Here is a 21199-nt window from a genome sequence, read left to right on the forward strand (position 1 = left end):
CTAACTGGTCACGTTTTACACCTAAAATGCTACTTGTGTAGGTGCGACCGGCCAGTACGTTTGCCTTTTTATTATTCTTATCATTTTATTCATTCAGCTATTAGTGTTCATTTTTTGAGGCTGACAAGCTGGTTTGCCACTGACGACGTGGCGGAAAACAAACGAGCTAGTTAGAGTTTTATCTGTTATTTGAAATTTGTACAGGTTTGTAACGTCAGACAGTGAACAAAAAACAGTATGCAAAGAATGTAAGGCCTTTGAAAGTAAAGCGGCTAGCACGACTCATTTATTTCAGCGAGTAAAACAGGCACCCAACAGCAAACATTGCTCTGTGCGTGACACAGGAGAGAGAAAAAGTGCAAAACATATGACATGAGTGGACTTATTTCACATTGTTTCCTTATGACAAGTAGCCCAGCAACGAAGGAGTCAATCGCTTGATCTGAACATTGTGAACGTCAAAGTTGCCAAGTGAGACATCGCAATTGGAGTTATGTTTCATTGTATTGTAAGAGAAAAAAAATGATAAAAGAAATAGAAAGTTACTCAATTTACTATTAGATAATGATCAGTGAACCCCAAAACCTCCAAATCCATCCCCAAACTCCTCAAGCAATCCAAATTCACGGTTTAAGAAAAGAGGACTATAATCGCCAACTCGAAAGTTCAAATTAAATTATCCATAAATTCCAGTTGGAGTTTTTTCTGGTGCCAAAGCATGGGAGTTTGGTTTGGGGGATGTGGCTGGTCCCGTTCCAAGACCTCGGCCATCAAACTGTCTGAGCAGAACGTTCCCTGTCAAGTATCACGGAAGTATTTATTTGTTGCTATTCTTGCTGCAATATTTGTCGTGACTTTTTGACGTCAGTGGCGTGAACATCAAAGTTCCCATCCACGCAAACACAACGAACACCATCACCGTGCTCCAATCCAGGAAAGGTACTGTGGATCTACTAACTAATGACTCTCACTTTTTGGGAGATGGTAATTTATTCCCATCATTGCGTGTGTCGTCAATGTAGAAAACGGCAGCCAAAAAACAGATCCTGTGAAGCTGGCGACGTCTGGGTACTACTACCAGGACTCGTGGAGGCCACTGGGCGATGTCGCCATGCGCAAGTTTGACAAGGCGGCTGCTATCTCTCAGTGTTTGGCCAATAAGGTGGTCTACATGTATGGCGACTCCACCATTCGACAGTGGTACGAGTACCTCGTCACTGTGCTTCCAGGTGAGCGCTTCCGTCCCATAACATCATGGCGGCTTGGCTCCGGTGGTGGACGTCTTGCATCATTGTATGTTGGTTTCGTGCAAAGAGTGGGGCTTCTGGGAAGGGGCCAAGGGCATCCACCTGAAGGGGAGGGGCATTCACACCTGGTAATCTTTTTTTTTTTGACCTAAGAAATTTTTAACAAAAACAACAACAACAAAAAAAAAAAACCGGCTAAACCTCACATGCGTTTTCCAGAAAAATTGGGGTGGACTCCTTCAAATTACAACCCAAACCCACCCCCCCCCCACAAAATGTGAAACGATATTGAAAAACACAAATAGGCTAATCTGCGGGTGCCAAACTGCGAGTATGCGGGTGGGGGGGTGGGTTTCACTGTATATCATGTTTTTCGATCATGTTGGATATTAGAAGTCATATGTATATTCACTTCATAAGACAATTATTTAGGGACTCTCGATGAATGACACAGTTGTTGCTCCTTTTTCACCGCTTGCGACCATGTCCAAATGTTTTTGTGATTGATATTGAACACTCGTACGCTCTTGACGACTTGTTTCTTTTTATGTCGTTTTATTGTGTTCTGCCTTGCAGAGATGAAGGAATTCAACCTGCATACTCCCAAAAAAGCGGGGCCCTTGATGGCGGTGGACAGCACCCACAACATTGTGCTTAATTACCGCTGCCACGGCCCACCCATCATGTACACCACCATCATGGCCAACGAATTGCGCTACATCGCCAACGAGCTTGACGGCCTGACTGGCGGTCCCAACACGGTGGTGGCGCTCAGCATCTGGGCCCACTTCAGCCCCTTCCCCGGCGAGGTATACATACGCCGCCTCCGGCATATCCGCAAGGCAGTGGTGCGACTCTTGGAACGGGCGCCGGGGACGGTGGTGGTGGTTCGCACGGGCAACCCACGGGCCCTGGATCGAGACGTCAGTCTGAACCACAGCGACTGGTTTGCACTGCAACTGGACATCATGCTGCGGGCCATGTTCAAGGGTCTCAATGTTATGCTCTTGGACGCCTGGCAAATGTGTGTGGCGCACCACCAACCTCACGACGTGCACCCTCCGAAGGTCATTGTTAAAAACATGGTAAACATGTTGTTGTCTTATGTTTGTCGTGAAAGGACCAGGAAGGCTGCGTGACTTTTGTAAATCAAACCAGGTAGAGAGTAATAATGAGTGTTGCATTTGAAGGAGTCCTTCAGAAAAAAACTTTTATTTCCAAAAAAAGTAGCAAATTGTGAGAGTATAGTTAGGTACAGCATATAAATCACAGTTCAGTAAGCCTACATATATTGCGGTTCAGTTTTCACGGTCCCGCTATATTGCAAATTTGTTTTTTTTGGAAGTGTAATATTTTTGCTGTCAATGCTCTTGCGGTCTCTCAATATATTGTGTCCATAAATGTGTTTGTATTGATTGAATTGGAGACCTTTTAAAAAAGTGCCATAAATACTATAAAAAATATTTGAATAGAGGAGGCTATTTTGAGATCGCGGATTCCACTTTTTGTTGGTGGTTCTTTCATTCGCTATCTGAAGGGGCAACAGGCTTGTTTCTTATTTATCCAAAAAGTTCTGCTTCCTGTGGGCGTACCAGCTCTAATAAAATGAAGGAAATTTCACACTGAGTAAGTCAATTTGGGAGCACAATGATTCGAGATCATACTTCAACATTTATACTTTACGAGACAATTTTGTTTGGTAGTTTGCAAAATTATGTCACACATAATGAATACAAACGATGAAAGTTTAATTACTTTCATCGTGTGGCATTTACTCACAACACCAAACGTGAGGGCCTGCGGACAAAATGAAAGGCAAACTAATTGCACGAGCCTGAAGAAACTGCCGGAATGTCAGTCAAGAAGCAACCCAACATTGACAACATCCGATTTTGCCCTCCCGCCCGAGGTGCATTCAAGGACTGCCAGCAAATGAGCTACTGTAAAAAAATGTAAACAAGAAAAAAACTCAATAAATCGGTTTACATTTGAATCTCTATTCGCTTTTCCATTTCAGGAGTTGATAGTAGGTTTTTTTTTTTTGTTTTTTTTATTTTTTAATCATTGGCAACATTTTCCCGATTTTGTGGCGCTTTGTGTAGTTCGACATGACTTCCTGTTTGGAGCCAATGTCATTCTAAACGGAAGAGCCATTGACAGGCCAGGTAAAGACGTTGTGATGATTTATTCCGGCGGCGGCGGGTTAACAACAGGACCAAAGACTCAGATAACATGTACCTAAATGTTTGGAAGTACATCCTCACCTTTCTGACCCTGTTTGGCTTCGTCGTCCTGCTGCGCAGCGTCACCATTTGGGAGGTGAGAGAGTTTGTTTAATTTCTTTCTTTCTTTCTTTCTCTCTCTCTCTTTCTCTCTCTCTGCATGCTGTATTAATAAGTTTCCACGTGTATCATTCTGAAACGAAAACAAGAGTGATATTGAATCTATTTTCAGAGCGATTAAATTAAACTAGAATGCAACTACAGTCAACCGGTAGCCCGGGAGCCAAGTCGCAGACTCATTTTGCGTGGGTTGTGGACAGCTCGTAAAAAATTGTCTTGTAGTACTGTCCTTAGTGACAGCATTTTTTTTTTCGAGAACAGTCTTGAGGCGCATCGACTTTCCATGTAGAACATACTGAGTCAGGAAATGCTGATCCTAACCTCTACAAAATAAGTCACATCTTTGTCACAATAGAAATTGACAACTCCCAGATTGACAACGCTTGAGAACTACTGCGCTGGGCATTTTTAGAATAGCACTGTCAGTTATGTCATAGCTTGACTGGTGCCCTATGTGAGACCCCACTTGAGGCGATCTCGCATCAAACGCAGCTGAAAAACACACATTGGAGCGGACCTAATTTTTTCATGTGCCTTTATGTTTAATGTATCGACCATGTATACATATCACCTCCTCAGAACTGGACGTACCACATAGTATCAGCACTGTATGATGTCCAGAAGCGGATCCAGTCATCAAATCTCACGAGATGCCTCCCAACGTTTCATCACAATCACACCTTCTGTCCACATGTGGGCCAGCCGCCGTCACTTGTCGAAAAGCTGGAGGAATGCAACCTGTTGAACTCCATCGCCTGGCCCCAACCGCCCTCTGGCTCTGCATCACTGAAAGTGTCCCAGACGAGTGACCCAGCACACAGCCTGTTTACAATCGTCCCCTCCAAAAAAGACCAGCAGTGGTATGTGGGCGACCAGCTGGAAGTGCTCGTCCACCTGCACGACTTCAAGGGTCGACCCAAGCGCTATGGCGGCGATTTACTGCTGGCTCGGTTGCATTCCCCAAAATATGGGGCGGGGGTTGCCGGCCAGGTGCTGGACCACAAGAACGGACTTTATTCCGTTCGATTCCCGCTGCTGTGGGAGGGGTCGGCTCAAGTCGAGGTCATGATGGTGCATTCGAGCGAGGCCATCGCTGTACTGCGGCGACTGAGGGAAAAACGGCCTGATCGAGTGTTCTTCGTCAGCCTCTTTCGCCGAGGCCGTCATTCTGAAACGAAGGTGTGTCACATGTGCCTGCCACAAGGCAAGCGGCCACTGTGCAACTACACGGACCTCAACTCCGGTGAACCATGGTACTGCTACAAGCCCCGAAAGCTCAGCTGCACCACAAGAATCAACCATGCCAAGGGAGGCTACCGCAAAAACATCACGACCAACAAGGAAAATTTGCTCTTTCAGAGGTTTGTAGTCTCAAAGACCGTTTGACATTTCAAACACGTTGACCCAAATCACATTTGGGGTATCGGAAACTTGATCCCTGCAATTGAACCTTTTGAAAAGTTATTTCAAACAGACACGGTAATAAATGACTACAAGTGACCTTCAATTAAAAATAAACAGTTCAAAGTAAACTATCTGTGGACTCAGAAATTTTAGATGTGGTGTCAAAGAATGGTGTGGCTGGGATTGTTAAAATAGCTCACCTCCCACAAAAATAAATTGTCTGGGTCGGACTGTTTTTGTCCCTGTATGAATATCCCCTGTTGTATTTGTTGCTATTCGTGTTACGACCTTTGTAATCCACTTTTCAGTGGCGTCAACGTCAAAGTTCCCATCCAAGCATCCGCAGCGGACACCATCACCGTGCTGCCTTCCAGGAAAGGTAATGCGGATCTTCAGACAAATGGCTTTTTTTGGGTGATGGAGATTTATTCACATCATTATGTCCGTCGTTAATATAGAAAGCGGCAGTCAAAAACGGGATCCCGTGATGTTGGCGACATCCGGTTACTATTACCAGGACTCGTGGAGGCCATTGGGTGGCGTCACCATGCGCCAGTTTGACGACGCGTCTGCCATCACTCAGTGTTTGACCAACAAGTTGCTCTACATGTACGGTGATTCAACCGTGCGCCAGTGGTACGAGTACCTCGTCTCTGTGCTTCCAGGTGAGCGCTTACGTCTCATAGTGTTGGAAAGTGGTGGAACAATACTCCAAAAAGACTGGTGAAAGCAGAACTAACTGATTCTGCTCGTTTTAGTGAAAGGGAAAAAAACATACAAAATACAAATGATGAAATGTACTGGCACAGGCTGGTGTATCTATATATTGTATACATAAACAAATCGACACATATACATATATTCAGGTGTGTCAAAGCTAAAAGTACTTTTTTATGGCTGAAATAGTTCCTTTTGACTTAAAAAAAAAAAGCTGGCAAATAAAATTTTCGGCTCGTTTTAAGATTGCCCCATTTAGGTGTCATTTTGGTTATGCATATATCTGCCCTTCAGGGATGAAGGAATTCAACCAGAAGAGTGCAGAAAAGGTGGGGCCCTTTATGGCGGTGGACAGCACACACAACATTCAGCTCAAGTACCGCTGCCACGGCCCACCCATCCGCTTCTCTACCGTCATGACCAGTGAGTTGCGCTACATTGCCAACGAGCTGGACGGCCTGTCCGGCGGTCCCAACACGGTGGTGGCGCTCAGCGTCTGGTCTCACTTCAGCACCTTTCCCGTGGAGGTGTACATACGTCGCCTTCGGCATATCCGCAAGGCGGTGTTGCGACTCCTGGACAGGGCGCCGGGGACGGTGGTGGTGGTCCGCACGGCCAACCCTCAGGCTCTGGAACGGCAAGCTAGCCTGTACAACAGCGACTGGTTTTCTTTGCAACTGGACGTCGTACTGCGCGCCATGTTCAAGGGTCTCGACGTTTTGCTGGTGGACGCTTGGCAGATGTGCGTGGCACATCATGAACCTCACAACATTCACCCTCCGAGGGCAATTGTCAAAAACATGGTAGACATGATTTTGTCCCAAGTTTGCCTCAACGGGACCAGGAAGACCGTCTGATTTTTGTCAATCAAAACCAGGTTGGGAAATCGAACGAGTAGAGGGCCTTACTTACGTTCGAATTGAAGGAGTCCATCCATTCATCCCATTATCCATACCGCTTATCCTTATGAGGGTCTGGGGCTTGCGGGAGCCGATCCCACCTGTCTTCCGGCAGCAACTGGTTGCCACCCCATTGCAGTTCAAAATAAGTCGCTGCACATAGAGTTAAGAGAATGTTATGGATATTTTTGTCTTTTTAAAAGTATGACTGTTCTCTGATTAGTCTGACAAAAGTTGTATTTTAATGAGGAGAATGCATTGTGAAAACAATTCAAGGTTTGAGACCCCGTTACTACATAACCTTGAATTCAATATTTATGGACCGATGATTTTACCTTCTAAAACGTTCTGAGTGTATTCTAAAATTCATGTTTGAAATTATATCCTAACACCAACTTTTTCCATCCACTTTCTGATCATTGAACACATACAAATTCATTGTCGATAAACACCAGCACGAATTGGGATTTCATGGCTACAAATGAGCATTCGGTGCATCTGCATTATTTGACCAGACTTTCTCGACATTTCCGTCACAGCGGATCCCTACAAAATTAATAAATTGATGTTGTGATTAATCTACAAAACGTACCAGGTGTGACTTTGAAAAGTTCAATTTAAAGTTTAATTTTCGCTTTTAAAAACTTCAAGGACAAAACACCATCAACACGCTTTAAAATGTCACATCGACACTCTCAGTCTACATCTTGACATCAACGACACACGTTTGACAGGGAGTGCTGTTAGCCCAGCGTGTCGCCGCCGCTCAAGGGCAAAGAAGAGGAACAAAGACATGTTTTATGAAATCAGCGATCGGGTAAAAGGAGTGATGTAAAAGGTTCTGTTACCATTGGGGCAACTTCAGTCAGGAGTCGGAGTGCTGTGTTACTATACGGTGTGCAAAGAAATCCTGACGTAAATTATAAGGAAAGAAAGTGAATAGTAATAAAAAGCATAAGTAGTATGCACTATTCAAGGGGCAGTGATGGTCACACGTCCTGCACGTTCATAGCTTCCTGCGGCCAAGCGTACGTGTCCAGTGTGAAGGAGTCGTAGTCTGGGCTGTAGATGTGAGAGAGGACAAACGCCTCTTTGTCCTTTGGCTCCGGGTACACCGAGGCCACGTTGTGCTTGTACGCGTAGTTGACAATCTGGAAACGATATATACACATTAATAGATAGTTCCTCTCATGCCGTTTTGACATGATTTCATATCGAACCTTGACAGCAATCTTGAAGGACACCTCTCTGATGGATTTAAGAGGAGGGTAGAGTCTCCCCTCGGCCAAATGCTCCTCGGTCACCATGTCAGCGATGGCCTGACAAAAATATCACAGCTGATTATAGTCAGACAGAGAGTCACGAATAAATAATCTGTGATGGAGGTAATAATTCAAAAAAAGGACCTCTGCAGTGGTGAGGAAGATGTCATCAGAGATGTGGCGAACTCGGCAGGCGATGATGCCCAGGGCCACCCCGGGGAACACGTAGGCGTTGTTTCCCTGTCCGGGGTAGAACGAGCGTCCGTCGGCCAGCGTCACCTTGCTGAATGGACTCCCGCTAGCGAAGATCCCGCGACCCTGATTGCAAGAACAAACGTGCAAGCCCGTGAACCATAACGTTTCGTCTCCGTGTCTCCCTGTGTAATGGAAAAGCTGCATCGCTCAACTCTGCGGGGGTCCTACCTCCGTGATGTTGTAACATTGTTCTGCCGTGCACTCGGCCTTGCTGGTGGGGTTGCTCAGGGCGAAGATGATGGGCCGCTCGTTGTAGGACGCCATGTCCTTAATTATCTTCTCCGTGAATGCCCCTCCGATGGCGGCGACTCCTTAACAGCCACAAAAACAAAACATCACAACGCTTTACATCACCGAGGGGGGGGGGCTACTTTGTCGTAATGGTTACCGCCATTCCATTCACACCGGGAATTTACAGCTTGCCATTTGTGGTTGATTTCTTCTTTAACTGTTCCTTGAGGTATTATATTTAGCGATGACTTCACCTATAATTACATTTTAAAAAAAATACCAATAATGGCAGTGGGCTTGATGGTGTGCACGGCTTCCTCCAAGGTCTTCAGGTGGGGGTGCTCGTGCGCAAACTCCTCCTTCTCATGGTTCAGATGACTTCGACCCTGAACGAGAAGCATTTGTTTTTACCTTGATCGCAAAACTTGTTGTCCAGACAGACACACGTGCGTGCATTACCTTCACGATGAGACCTTTGGAGTCCACCATCCAGATCCTTTTGGCGGCTTCCTTTCGAGACAAGCCCTCCTTGGCCATGGCCATCATTAGCAGGTGAGCGATGCCCAGAGCAGCCTGGTGAGAAAAAGTTTTTTGTTGTTGTTTTATTGTTGTTGTTTTTTTACTTGAAAAAAACATAAAAAGAAAATGCAAAAAAAAAAAAAAAAAAAAAAGGATAGAAGTCTTTACTCAAGTATTGTCATGCCCTCCAGTTGGACCTTACTTCAGGTGTGTGAGTCGCCTCTTCATCCTCCAGGGTTTGTTCCTGATGGTGGATATCAGCTTCTTCTTCTCTTCCACCTCCTCCATCAGCAGGGCCATCTCTCCCTCAGACAAGGATTCCTCATCCTCATCGGAGCTTGAACTGGAGTCGGATGAACTGGGGATGGATGGGCACACAGAGGGTGCAGGTGGTGACTGGTGGAAATACTGAGAGACAAGCATTTATATGAACTCTGGTTTCCTCCCGCGTGTCAACAAACACGTATGTTAGGTGAATTGAAGAAACAAGGGGAAAAAATGGCTATTCGGCCTACCTTTCTTCTTTCTTCTTCTTCTTTTTGTCTTTTCCTTTGGCATCTCCTTTCTTGGCTCCACTGTCCTCCTCCTCCTTTGCACCTTTCTTTCCTCCTCCCTTTTTCCCCTTCTTCCCCTTCTGCTCCTCACTGTCCTCCTCCTCACTGTCCAATGTTTTTCCTCCTTTTTTCTTACTGGCAGCTCCCCCCCGCTTCTTCTTCTTGGGGCCCTCATCTTCACTTTCATCGTCCTCATCATCGTCACCTCCGCGTTTCTTGGTCGGCTTCTTTGCGTTTGCACCTCTTCTTGTCCGAGGAGCCTCAGCCTCCTCTTCATCTTCTTCTTCAACGGCTGTTTTTTTGCCACGGGGTCTCGCCTTTGCGGTGGTTCTTCCAGTGGCTTGCCTCCTGTTGCCTTGCCTGCGGTTGTCACCGTCTACATCGAGGAGTCGGCGAGATGGACGGAGGAGGAAATCAACGGATTTCAGTGTCGTGTACATGATAAATCCAGAGAATACTGTGGCTGACTTACCGTCGCCATCACTGGCATCATCCTCCAGATCAATCTCAACTGCATGACAAACAAATACAACATTCAGACCTTTTAATTATTCCATTGGTGAGGACCAGAACACATGGTGAGGCTGCATTCAGCCATTTTGGTCCCCAGCTCTGGAATAGCCTCACAGAAGACATCAGGTCCGCAGAGCCTGGTGATGTTTTTACGAGGAGGCTTACGGCACATCTTTTTAGCTTGGCTTTTGAATAACTTATTGCTATACTTATTTTAATTCAAGCTTTTATTTTTAATTGTAATCAAATAATTAATGAAATGAATACCACGATAACTGCACATGTTGGTCAATACTTACATATTAAAATCCGTTTGACAGTTAGAGTCAATTAGACTGACTGCAAAACAATATGATTGATATTTTAAAGATACAATGTTATTTTTAGATGCTATATAATGTTATTTTATAACAGTTGGTCAATACTTACATTTTAAAATCCATTTGACAGTTACAGTCAATTAGACAACGTTATTTTTAGATGCTATATAATGTTATTTTATAACTTTGGTTGTATAAATTATTCAAGTTCACCATGGACAATTTATCGCAATTGTTCTAAATGTCATCTCTGTAATTCACCTGAAATGTTCAATTCTTCAGGACTCCTTACATGATTACATTTCGGCTTTTTTTTTGGCCTATGAGATTATAACACATAATGCACTCACGCAGCAGACGTTTCCTCCAACCACGTATCACTTTATCTAATAATTCTTGATACCGTCATGCAATCCTGCAAATGGGGTGTGTGTACTAATCTTACCGTGGCCTCCTGAAGGCTAGGCCGTACTGCTGGCATGCCAAGCCCACGGTGGGCGTATAGACGATGGGCATGAACTCCTCGATGTCCGACGTAAGCACGCGGTAGAAGAGCTTCTCGTTCCTGTCCTGTAGCGTCATCAGCAAGATGTACCTGATGCAGAGAGAGAGCGGCTAAAAGAAGGAGAAGCGGCTTCCATTCTGCTTTGTGGTTCACAGTCAGACTACACAATGCAAGCAGAGCAATTACATATGGTGTTGTTTAAGGTTCAAAATTGTCCTCTCACTTGTCCAGAGGATTGACACGCGTTTCATAGCTTTTCATGACACGTAGTACTTGGACATCTTGGGACAAGAAGCAGGGGGGCAGCAGGCCGTGGATGCCCAGCTGCAAGCGCTCCTCCAAGGTGAAAGCCATACCCTGCGGGATGGAAATGGACTGTAAGTCACACCCAAATGAGAGAGTGCGCCCTTGAACTCGCATGGTTAAGGGATAACAAAAATTGAATTTTTAAAGATTTTATTTTTTTTTACTCGGTTGTAAAGGTCAAAATTGCTGATTTCAGAGGCCTTTTATTTTGAAATGCAACATCACATCTCCATGATCACACTTTGGTTGAATACCTTGGGTGGCCTAGTGTGCCCAAGACCTGGTCTGAATGCGGGATACCATAAACAGATTTTTTTAAATGTTTTTTTTTTAATCAGGTGTAAAAGAAAAAATGCCATATTTTAGAGTCATTTTATTTCGAAAGGTAACATCAGATGTTAATGAAAGTACTGTGGTTGGATAACTGGGGTGACCTCGTGTTCCCTAGACCTGGTGTGGTTCCGGGATAAGGAAAATTCATTTTTGGATGATTTTTTTACAAAAAATAATAAATCGATGAATAAATTTTGACGCAAAGTAAACATGTGATAAAATAATCAATTCTAAAGTACTTGGTAGCTACAACGCTAAAAGTATCAATTACGGATATATTTTGTCGACTGGCCAAGTCTGTTGTGTGGCTTGAGCTGACATGTCAACTGGCTCGCAGCTGAGTGTGGTATTGATGCTATTTATTGTGCCCAATGGTGTGACAGGCTGAATTCACTCCCCTTGCATCACCTCCACTTGACTGCGCTGCTCTGTGCCTTCTGAATGCTTGCGCTACAATATTTACTTCTCCAAAGGAACTCCTTCTGATTCATTATGAAAGTTGCTTGGCAAGCCAGCTTCAATTTCCCAGTGGTCACCAACAGAAGATGAGAGGCTGATTATTTTGACTCAAAACAAGCCACAGTGCCAACTATTTCATACCAAAAGAAGGAGAAACTGAGTGTGCCTTGCTGTGCTGCATTACAACATATTTACCAAAGTCGAAAACCCGTGTTTAGCAAAGTCAAACAAAATAAGTAATTATTTCTGTTTGGTTAATTTAGTCTTCATCTGCATTGAATATTTTTTTGCATTGTGAAAGAAAATTTCCTAAAAAAATATTTAAACAGTTAATTAATGACTGATACAACACAATAACATTCAACCGATTACAAAGAGCCACTGAAGAAACCTCCATTAACACACACATACACACACACACACACACACACACACACAAACACTTTTTTTTCCATTTTAAATGCATTTGTTTTGTGAAACCAGCATTTATGTGACAAACGTATGCACATAATCATAAAAACTCTCACTATTCAGATACTTGCAGACCTATTTCCTGATGCACGCTTTTCACAGTGAGTCATCACGGAAACACTGACTTGGGAAGGAACTGTGACCTCCCTTGCGTGAAGTAGACCCAATAAAAGAGAGCAAAGTTAGTCAGACTCTTGCTGAACACATCAAAATGTTAAGGGAGTGGCATTTCCTGTTTCATTTATGTTTGGGAACAAGCCCCCACCCCCTGCGAAAAAAAAAAAATCTGCTGATGACTCATTGTGGATGTTTGGTTTGGATCAGTTTGGCCAAAATCAGTCCATCTTAGCAGAGAGAGTGTTTGACTTTAAGAGAAAAAGTGCTTTCTGGTTTGAAACAGATTTATTATGCTTTGTGAAGACATAGGGTCAATGAAAGACACAATTTTGTACTTGAAGTATTTGATTATAAATGACCCAAGGCCTGGTTTGCAGGCCTTGGGTCATTTGTGTGGTGTGTGAATGTCACAACAATGCACAGATCCTTGCAGCGACCTTGCTGTGTTAAATTAACTGTGTAGGTTCATAAAACATCCCACTATAAATGGATATAAAACTTTGTAAAACATTTACCAGCCACATTGTAGCACTTAATATATCTGTTAATAATCTCTATGGAAGTGGTTTTTGATCTGTACGAGGACCACCTCAAAAAATACTCAAGTTTTCCAAGTACAACCATCATGATCAATATTAATATAGAGTGGTGAGAAAGAAATCTTATTCAAAACCAGAATATTTAATGTTACTGTAAACCACTAAACATTATGGATAGATTGAACATGAACACTGCTGCACAATGCAGGAACATAAAAAAACTACTGGCGCTTAATCATAAAGTCAAGACAGTTTCGACAACCACTAAACATTATGCATAGATTGAACATGAACACTGCTGCACAATGCAGGCACATAAAAAAAAAATACTGGCGCTTAATCATAAAGTCAAGACAGTTTCGAACAAGGGTTAAAAAACACGACATGCGCTATTAATAGAAAAGAAAAAATGTAATTCTGACTTTTGCGTCTGTTCCTGACAGACTCTACGGCGCGTTCCGATTTACATCCAAATTCCATCAGCTCACCTTGTTGAGGTGGGGGTTCCGAGTGATGTCATAGCCGCGCTTCTTGGTGCTTACGCTGCCTTTGCTGCTCTCCCCGCCGTGGCAGACCCTCACCGCCTGAAAGGGAAATCCGCCGGCCGCCACAACGGCCGTGCGTCTACACAGATGCAACGCCGCCCTTCCAGTGAGGGAATTCATCCTGCCTGCCTGCGCGCAAACCAACACATGAACGCTCAAGTCACCCGCAAACTGGAAACAAGAAACCGCAACAACGCAACTTCAGATGGCTGTAAACAAACTGCCTCGTGATGCTTGATGTCCTTTAATTTCAAAATCACACCCCTCCGCCAAAAAAAAAAAAACCCTCAAAAATTAAATAAACACCTCCAGGGGACATGAAGCGGTTTAATCACCGCTAATATAGTGGTCTCTGTACAACAAAAGGGTTTCCGCGTTCGATGCTGCTAGCAAGCGGCTAACCTAGCACTCCTCCTCAACCTCAGCCTTACCTGGTGACTAAATGTGTTACGCCGCCGGGTCTGTGACTGTTATCTTCATTAGCGTCTTCCGTTGATCGCAATGTAGACAGTCTTAACAGTCTGAGTGGATTTTAGAGGTGGATCTTGTGGAGGCAGCTGATCCCGGATCGTTTGACATTGACTCTAGAGATGTTCTACGCAAAAGACAGTCATGTTGTAGTGGTCAACTCCAAAATGAATTGGGAGACTGTACCCTTTCCTGCAAACTAAACCGGCTACCTCTTAAAAGTAAACATGTATATATAGACTAACAACGTTAGCTACAACCCCTTGAGAGGTAAAACTAATTTAATGTGCTGCGTGGGGCAACTTGACCGCGTTTACGGCAGTGAGATACAGCCGCTCACCAAATAGTTGCAATTGACGTGTTTACATTAATAGTAGTTAAATTTAGCTGAGGTAACTCACTGTTAACTAAATTACCAATTCGTCAAGTTCAAGGCAATAGTTATTAAAATGACCCAAGATATAGGTTTGTAACTCGAAGAACGTTCATAGTTAAACATCTTTGGTACGACTGTATTTCCTGAACCCTGAGAGGACCAATCAGATCACTATATGGCGAGCGTTTACCCGCCTAGGCAAAACGTCATCGCAAATTGACACCCACATTACTTCCTATATTTAATCAAGCACACAATACTGTACCTTAATCAAGCTCTCATTTTTCGAATGCTTAGTTATAGGTGGTTGATCAAGTCATAATTAAGAGATGGTATCTAATTATGGGTTAGTACGGCATGACTTAGTATTTCATAAATTACTTTTTGTGTTATTTTTAACATTTAGTGTTTCTTTAATGCCAGAAAGTCAACCGTCCTAAAAATAAATACATAAATAAATAAAATACATTTTTAAAAAACGTGGAAAATTGCGTCCTCTGGTGGACATTTTGACCTAATTCCAGTCATTTATTTGTAAGTAGAGCTCAAAACCAGCCCAGTGTCTGGATTTAAATTGTGTTTTATTCAGAACAACAACATAACACACACATCAAACAACATTACAGTAAAACTGATGAGTAGAGTGGTTTCCTGCGAGGTCGAGTTTCCTCTCCCAGATACCGTAGTACAGTTGTCATGGTTGTCAGTCTATTTATGTGTCGAAGTAGAAAAAAAAGACGAAAAACTTCCAATATTTTGATGAGTTAAAAAAAAGACAAACACTCAAATGATTAACTTTGGCATACAAATATTGACTACTTACTACTACAAATAACAAAAACTAAAAACAAGTCTATTCTCAAGTGACATACAGAGAAGGATGCAGCTTACTTTTGCAGTTTTTGCTATCAAAGAAATGCTTCAGATGACTACGCTGGTGTTGCTACGGGAGCTCCTATCCTATGGAGAGAAGGGAAATAGGCGTGGTTAGATCAAGTGTCAAAAGTAAAAAAGTAAAAAAAGGAACCAGTGGTATCATTAACCCTAACCATAAGTTACAATAGTTAAAGACAAGTCCACACCCAAAGAGTGAAGTAAAGAGTAAACAGAGAGAATGTGTGTTCGTGTTTCTTACGGAAAGACGGATGTGGTTCCTGCGGTCGCTGGCGTGTCCATGTTGGCTCTCCACACTGGAGTAGCTGGGGGGCTTCTCGGGCCAATGCCTCTCTCTAGCCGCCCTTCGCCTGCTGCTGTCCTCTTCATCCGAGCTCCAGGAGCGCTTGTGGCGTGGAGGTGAGTAGCTCCTCTCCCTTCGTGTGCTTCTGCTCTGCAGCTCCTCCATCAGGTTGTCGCGGCTGCGGGTCAGAGGCCTGGACCCGACACTGCTCTGGTCCCTCTGGATGCGGTGGTTCCCTCTTCCTTGCCTCCCTTCCCAATCGGAGTCGTCGCTGTACTCACGCAGGATTCCCCGTCTTGGAGGAGAATGGTCTCTGTATCTACGTTGTTGTACACCCCTTCGCGAGGGGTTGGTACTACCGCTGGACTGGCTAGAAAAACGTATCCCCCCTCTGTCTGGCTCCCCACTTCGGGGTCCCCTGCGGGAGGAAAAGCTGGGAACACGCTGGATGATGGGAGGTAGCGTGATCACCCTTCTCTCCGTGCCCCTTACACCCATCTCATCGAGGGCCGACAGCATGCTGGGGGGGCCGGGGGTGTAGGGCACAACAGGGGGTGGCGGCTGAGGCTGAACCACTAGCGGGGGCACATTCTGAACAGGATGCATCGGCACATCCAACCCCCTCACCTGGTTCTCCAGGTAATCCAACACATGTCGGTTGCTTTGGAGGCTGCCTGCAGCACTGCCATTCAGGTGGAGCGGGGGGGCGGCCTGCTGAGGAAGCATCATGGGGGACAGCTGCATGGGCGCCATGGGAAAGTTTTGTTTACCTGGGTCTGAGTAAGAGCCTGTAAGAAATGGAAGATAAATTGAAGTCTTTGTCCTCAATTAAATAACTAAACAGCGAATTCTGAACCTCAACCTAAGACAATCAATTGTAATCTGAGAAATGTCTTTGTCCTACTTAAAAAAAAAAAATTACACAGACAACAAACAGATCCATGATTCATTAAAAAAACCAGAACAAAATTTTAGCACACAGGCACTACAACAAACTATGAGGCATAAAAGTGTTGAGAATTTGGTAACTATTGTATTTAACGTTTTGCTTTAAGTATCCTTGGGCATTTTGAAATGTAATTGTAATTAAACATATTACAGCTATAATTCTTATTATTATTATTAAATAGTTGCTTTTCAATCACCTTACATTCGCGACCTCATATGGTGCTAGGTAGAATGAGTGCTGTGGCCCCCTCAGTTCAATAGAAATAATAATAATAATAATCATAATAATGACTTAGATTTATATAATATAGTGCCATTTGAGGATGCTCAACAATAAATCATTGGGGGTAATCTACCAATATACAGTATATGTCGGTGAGTATATTTATTTTACTGGTGCCAATGTCAATCGGTAACTATCCATCCATCCATTTCCTAATCCGCTTATACTCATGAGGGTCACGGGCATGCTGAAGCATGCTGAAGCCTATCCCAGCTGTCTTTGGGTTGTAGGCCGGGGGACAACCCTGAACTAGTTGCCAGCCAATTACAGGGCACACATAGACGAACATCCACTTACGCTCTCACTCACACCTAGGGACCATTTAGAGTGCTCCATTAACCTGCCATGCATGTGTTGGGAATGTGGGAGGAAACCGGAATACCCGGCGAAAACCCACAGAGGCGTGGGGAAAACATGCAAACTCCACACAGGAATGCCAGAGCTGGCATCGAACCCTGCACCTCTGCACTGTGAGGCGGACGTGCTAACCAGCCGCCCACCGTGGCGCACCGCCCATTCTTATCTGCTTTTCAATTCTGTATCTGTGGCTCAAAAGTAATAATCATATGCCACTTTATCTTTCAAAAAATTCGTAGGATACATTCAGGACAAATAAAGGATGTTTTCAGAGTCACCTGAATACAACATGGGGACACCCTGGACGGAGTTGTTGGAGCTGATAGGAGCGTATATGGGTTGACCGTGCATCCAAGGCGCCATAGCTCTCTTGGCCTCACGCAACATCCTGTGTTGCATCACAGCTACGAACAAAGCCAGATGAAACTCAATGACATAATTTGAATTACAATGCATTCTTGCCAAATAACTAATTATCTTACAACCAGCCAATGGGGAAAGGTTGTACTTTAACACAGACCCAAGCCAGAGTCCAGCAAAAGCAATGAAAAAAAACAGATGCTTTTTAAATACTGACTGTCACTGAGTGCTTTTTGTAGGTCATCAATGCGTTTTGGTTCTAAAAACATGCACTTGAAGCCTATATTCCTGTGTACCTTTTTCCGGGCAGCAGCAGGTCTTGGGACAGCAAGGGCAACGTACGTAGCAGCAGCACTTCTGCGGGCAGCACTGACAGCAACATATGCACAAGAGCATGATGAGCAGCAGGGCGCCCAGGATGATTAACAGCACCGTCAGCCAGTCTGGCACACATCACGAAATAATTCAGTTTTAAAATATAGCCAAGTCCATGAAAATTGGGACATGGAGACAATTGTAATGTTTTTGGTTCGAAACACCACCACAGTGGATTTGAAAGGCAAGTCACATGATGGCCTTTATCTGCAGACTTTCAGCTTTGAGGATATTTACTTCCAAATCAAGTGAACTTTTTAAGGGACCAAAAGTACTGGGAAAAAATTAACAACTATAAATCACCCTTTCACTCTTAATACTTGGTTGCAAGTATTTGCAGTCAATTACGGCCGGAAGTCTGGAGCGCATAGACACAGGCGTGTTGTTGCTCGGTGCAATTTCTATTCAGAATTGTCATAAGCAAGTAAAAGGCATACTCAATTGGATTTGGGTCAAGTGATTGACTTGGCCATTGCATAACAGTCTACTTCTTTGTCTTTAAAAAAAAAAAAAAACTCCACTTTCGCACTATGCTTCGGGTCATTGTCCATCTGCACTGTGAAGCACTGTCCAATGATTTCTGAAGCATTTGACTAAATATGGGCAGATAATATTGCCTGAAACACTTCAGAATTCATCCTGCAGCTTTTGTCAGTCGTCACAATGGGAAGCAATCTATCAAACTTTATTTAAACAACACTTTCATTACCATGGCACTGCCACCACAATGCTTCAGACGTGATGGGTCAAAAAAAAAAATGGGAGTGACATACACAATCTGTTGCCCAGTAATTCTTACACCGTTTACCAGACTTAGATGAAGGTCTGCAGTTAAACCACATCTTGTTCCTTCTATTTGAAATCCATTGTGATGTCCAGAGCCAAAAAGACAAGAATTGTGTCAATGTACCAATATTCATGGCCCTGATTGTAAATGTAACCGTCGTCTGGAACCTTTTGTGGGACAAAGTGAGGGTGCTTACGATACACGATGAGTTTAATTTCTCGATCCGAGTCACCCGATGTGTCACCGGCGGCATCGATGGTGCAGAAGTACACGCCGTTATCCCACCACATCACCTCAGTGATAGCCAGATCAGCCTCTATGGGGCACACAATTATGTTATTTAAAGTGTGCATAAAATCAATACCAGTATACTTTGTTTCATCCGCAAACTTACTGTTTTGAATGGTAATTTTGCGATTCCGGTAATCGACACCCAGTATGGGCTCATTGAGGCCTCTCTTTTGGACCACAGTGCGGACTGTGCGCTGGCGGTCTGGGCAGTCGTTGGATGGGTCCTGACCCAGTTGCAGGGAGGCCTGGTAGCCTTCACGGACATAGAGTGGTTAGAATTATGTGCACAGCAAATGGAGTGATATGAAGCCGAGCATACAATTACTTTGGCAGTCGAGTAATCCAATACATTTCAGGTGAGCAATTTCACAATATATACAACCCGGTTTCTTTCGAGTGCCCTTGTAATTTGCTCATAGTTTATGAAAGGCAAAACCACCTGTTTCCGGATACAATTAGTTTGTTTTCAAAACATTTTTTTCCTCCCCAAAAATGATTATTTATTTATTCATACAATTTTTTAAAATTCTGTTTGGCTCATAAATTTGTACATTTGACTCCTATTAGTGCCTCACCAGCCATGAATTTCACTGTACGTCACTGGAGGAAGAAAAACAATCAATCACGGAGAGCAGGGAATCAAATCCCAAACCTTAGAACTGTGGTTGCAAAAAAGCATGATGCATGTAGATTACTGGGCTTCACCAAAACGTGATTAATTTATACGCTTGTATGACAGTAAAAATGTTTAAAATAAAACATTTTCTCATGGTGGAAATTATTTGACAAATTCATTCTGAAGGCAAACCAACTGGGAGACTAATCATCAGATTGTGTTGAACTTTGAAATTCCATTTGATTTAGTGCTTCTTGCGCATGGAGAACGCCGCAGTCGCAGGACTCACTTGTGGAGTAGTACTCCAAAATTGGGTCTTTACAGAAGGATTTGAATCTCCAGGTAACCAGCACATCCTGTGGGTTTGCAGAGGTGGAGAAGTCGCAGCGAAGGATCACAGATGCAAACAACATGGTGCTTCTTTCCGTCTCTGGAACGATCACCTGGATGCACAGCACCTCTAATGGACAAAAAGACAACACAGCAAAATAAACAATTCTCAAGGCTTTTGGTCTGCAATGTTTACTCGAGACTGAGGTCCTCATTGCTGAATCGCTACAAATGTGACAGAACAGGTTAAAACATTTTACAGCCTTTCATTATAAGTAATAACAGCTGTCAGTCATCAAGAGCAGAGTACACTTAAGTAGCGCAGCTTAGTGGAGAAAAGCGTCACTAATGATTTTTGACCAACTGATACAGGTTACATTACATTTCTGCTTCTGTAAGATGAATCCTGATCAAATGCACTGTATAGTGTGTGTGAAAGCAGACTGCATTCTGTAAAATAACAGCTGAAGACATGACTATGATGACTTCTGACAGTCACTGAACAATGTAAACAGTCGTTTAAAAAAAATATGGGAGAACCAGTTCCGACAATGTCGGTTAGAAAAGGTGTCAATTCGCTGAAAAGTAGCGGTGTGGGAATATTTTCTCTTATTGTAATTTGGGAAACACCAAGAGCCATATTTCCAGCTCAGTATTCCCTAACCTTTAAAATGCCAAGATACATATTTTACATTTGAAGAATCGCGCAGCACACAACCAAACCATCTCGCTCTCGGGCGATATGGTCACGTGACGCAGGCGGCCTTGCCCTCGTTACAACTGTTGATGATTAACTTCACCCTTGTTTGCTTTCATGACTTCGCCCTTGATTCAAGGCAGTGAGAAAAAAATATGGCTCAACAAAGTGAGAAAGGAAAAAAAAGTCGCTCAAAGGCATTAAAGGCTCACCTGTTGGAAGGTACACCAGCAGCAGCAACAGAGTCACACGTATCATATTTCCCATCACCGCGTAGAGTTCCCTCTATTCTTCCACTACAGCGTCGCCGTCTATCCCGTTGATGTTCCAAAATCCACCAGGACCCCGCTATGTGGCCGATGAAAATCGTTCCACATAGTCGAGCGATGTTTTCCCCCCCTCAGGAAAACATGTTATTCGAGTATAGTAAACGTTGTAAGTACAGACAACAAACAATGGTATGTTCCCACAGGTGCACAGGAGGCGGCAGTTTTTGCTCCCATCCCCCACCCATAATTACGTCACGGACTCCGCCCCACTCAGACAAGTACAAGGAAATCAAATCACCGGGAATTAAAATTGATATTTAAATTCAT

At 43.7% G+C, this 21199-nt stretch overlaps 4 protein-coding genes across 6 annotated transcripts in view; 2 read left to right on the plus strand and 2 right to left on the minus strand.

Annotated features, from left to right (window-relative positions):
* The window catches only part of LOC109530581 (NXPE family member 3-like), a 5265-nt gene extending 2547 nt beyond the window's left edge, over positions 1-2718 (plus strand). The window contains exons 3-5 of the mRNA XM_019894420.1: positions 858-939; positions 1023-1229; positions 1824-2718. Coding sequence (XP_019749979.1) covers positions 858-939; positions 1023-1229; positions 1824-2386 — 852 coding nt within the window. The 3' untranslated portion in view covers positions 2387-2718. The remainder of the gene's footprint in view (positions 1-857; positions 940-1022; positions 1230-1823) is intronic.
* A 641-nt stretch (positions 2719-3359) lies between these two features.
* LOC109530608 (NXPE family member 3-like) lies at positions 3360-6792 on the plus strand. Of its 2 annotated transcripts, none has more exons than XM_019894452.1 (5): positions 3360-3566; positions 4211-4950; positions 5302-5372; positions 5452-5658; positions 6005-6792. In XM_019894452.1, exons 1-5 carry the CDS (start codon positions 3480-3482, stop codon positions 6565-6567), a joined length of 1668 nt encoding a protein of 555 aa, XP_019750011.1. In that variant the 5' UTR covers positions 3360-3479; the 3' UTR covers positions 6568-6792. The 2 variants fall into 2 exon arrangements, with proteins under 2 accessions (XP_019750011.1, XP_019750010.1); XM_019894451.1 differs by having other exon boundaries at positions 3362-3566; positions 4169-4950.
* Positions 6793-7207: 415 nt separating this feature from the next.
* Positions 7208-14481, minus strand: LOC109530582 (NADP-dependent malic enzyme, mitochondrial-like). The gene is made up of 13 exons (XM_019894421.1): positions 13970-14481; positions 13482-13667; positions 10992-11125; positions 10707-10858; positions 9903-9941; positions 9567-9790; positions 9079-9272; positions 8817-8943; positions 8638-8743; positions 8295-8437; positions 8016-8189; positions 7830-7928; positions 7208-7760 (listed from the first exon to the last, which is right to left on the minus strand). The coding sequence occupies exons 2-13, from the start codon at positions 13656-13658 to the stop codon at positions 7599-7601; spliced, it is 1731 nt and encodes a 576-aa protein (XP_019749980.1). The 5' UTR covers positions 13659-13667; positions 13970-14481; the 3' UTR covers positions 7208-7598.
* Positions 14482-14944: 463 nt separating this feature from the next.
* Positions 14945-21103, minus strand: LOC109530670 (immunoglobulin-like domain-containing receptor 1). 2 transcript variants are annotated; one of them, XM_019894564.1, is made up of 9 exons: positions 20816-21103; positions 19866-20036; positions 19064-19213; positions 18866-18985; positions 17804-17950; positions 17426-17551; positions 15518-16347; positions 15274-15342; positions 14945-15090 (listed from the first exon to the last, which is right to left on the minus strand). In XM_019894564.1, the coding sequence occupies exons 1-8, from the start codon at positions 20868-20870 to the stop codon at positions 15304-15306; spliced, it is 1638 nt and encodes a 545-aa protein (XP_019750123.1). In that variant the 5' UTR covers positions 20871-21103; the 3' UTR covers positions 14945-15090; positions 15274-15303. The 2 variants fall into 2 exon arrangements, with proteins under 2 accessions (XP_019750123.1, XP_019750122.1); XM_019894563.1 differs by having other exon boundaries at positions 14945-15342.
* Between the last annotated feature and the right edge of the window lie 96 nt (positions 21104-21199).

The sequence above is a fragment of the Hippocampus comes genome, unplaced genomic scaffold (assembly GCF_001891065.2).
Source record: "Hippocampus comes isolate QL1 unplaced genomic scaffold, H_comes_QL1_v1.1 scaffold96, whole genome shotgun sequence".
NCBI lineage: Eukaryota > Metazoa > Chordata > Actinopteri > Syngnathiformes > Syngnathidae > Hippocampus > Hippocampus comes.

What these genes read in the sequence shown, in the direction of transcription:
- LOC109530608 (XM_019894451.1), top strand. Translation starts at nt 3,480, where the DNA reads ATGTACCTAAATGTTTGGAAGTACATCCTCACCTTTCTGACCCTGTTT. An exon ending in GCAGCGTCACCATTTGGGAG is followed by an intron (nt 3,567 to 4,168) that starts GTGAGAGAGTTT and finishes TCACCTCCTCAG; the next exon opens with AACTGGACGTACCACATAGT. An exon ending in GAAAATTTGCTCTTTCAGAG is followed by an intron (nt 4,951 to 5,301) that starts GTTTGTAGTCTC and finishes TCCACTTTTCAG; the next exon opens with TGGCGTCAACGTCAAAGTTC.
- LOC109530582 (XM_019894421.1), bottom strand. Translation starts at nt 13,658, where the DNA reads ATGAATTCCCTCACTGGAAGGGCGGCGTTGCATCTGTGTAGACGCACG. An exon ending in CGTGTCAATCCTCTGGACAA is followed by an intron (nt 10,859 to 10,991) that starts GTGAGAGGACAA and finishes TCTCTGCATCAG; the next exon opens with GTACATCTTGCTGATGACGC. An exon ending in AATGTTACAACATCACGGAG is followed by an intron (nt 8,190 to 8,294) that starts GTAGGACCCCCG and finishes TCTTGCAATCAG; the next exon opens with GGTCGCGGGATCTTCGCTAG.
- LOC109530670 (XM_019894564.1), bottom strand. Translation starts at nt 20,870, where the DNA reads ATGGGAAATATGATACGTGTGACTCTGTTGCTGCTGCTGGTGTACCTT. An exon ending in GCTGGTGTACCTTCCAACAG is followed by an intron (nt 20,037 to 20,815) that starts GTGAGCCTTTAA and finishes TTTGTCCATTAG; the next exon opens with AGGTGCTGTGCATCCAGGTG. An exon ending in GGAACCACATCCGTCTTTCC is followed by an intron (nt 15,343 to 15,517) that starts GTAAGAAACACG and finishes TTCTCTCCATAG; the next exon opens with GATAGGAGCTCCCGTAGCAA.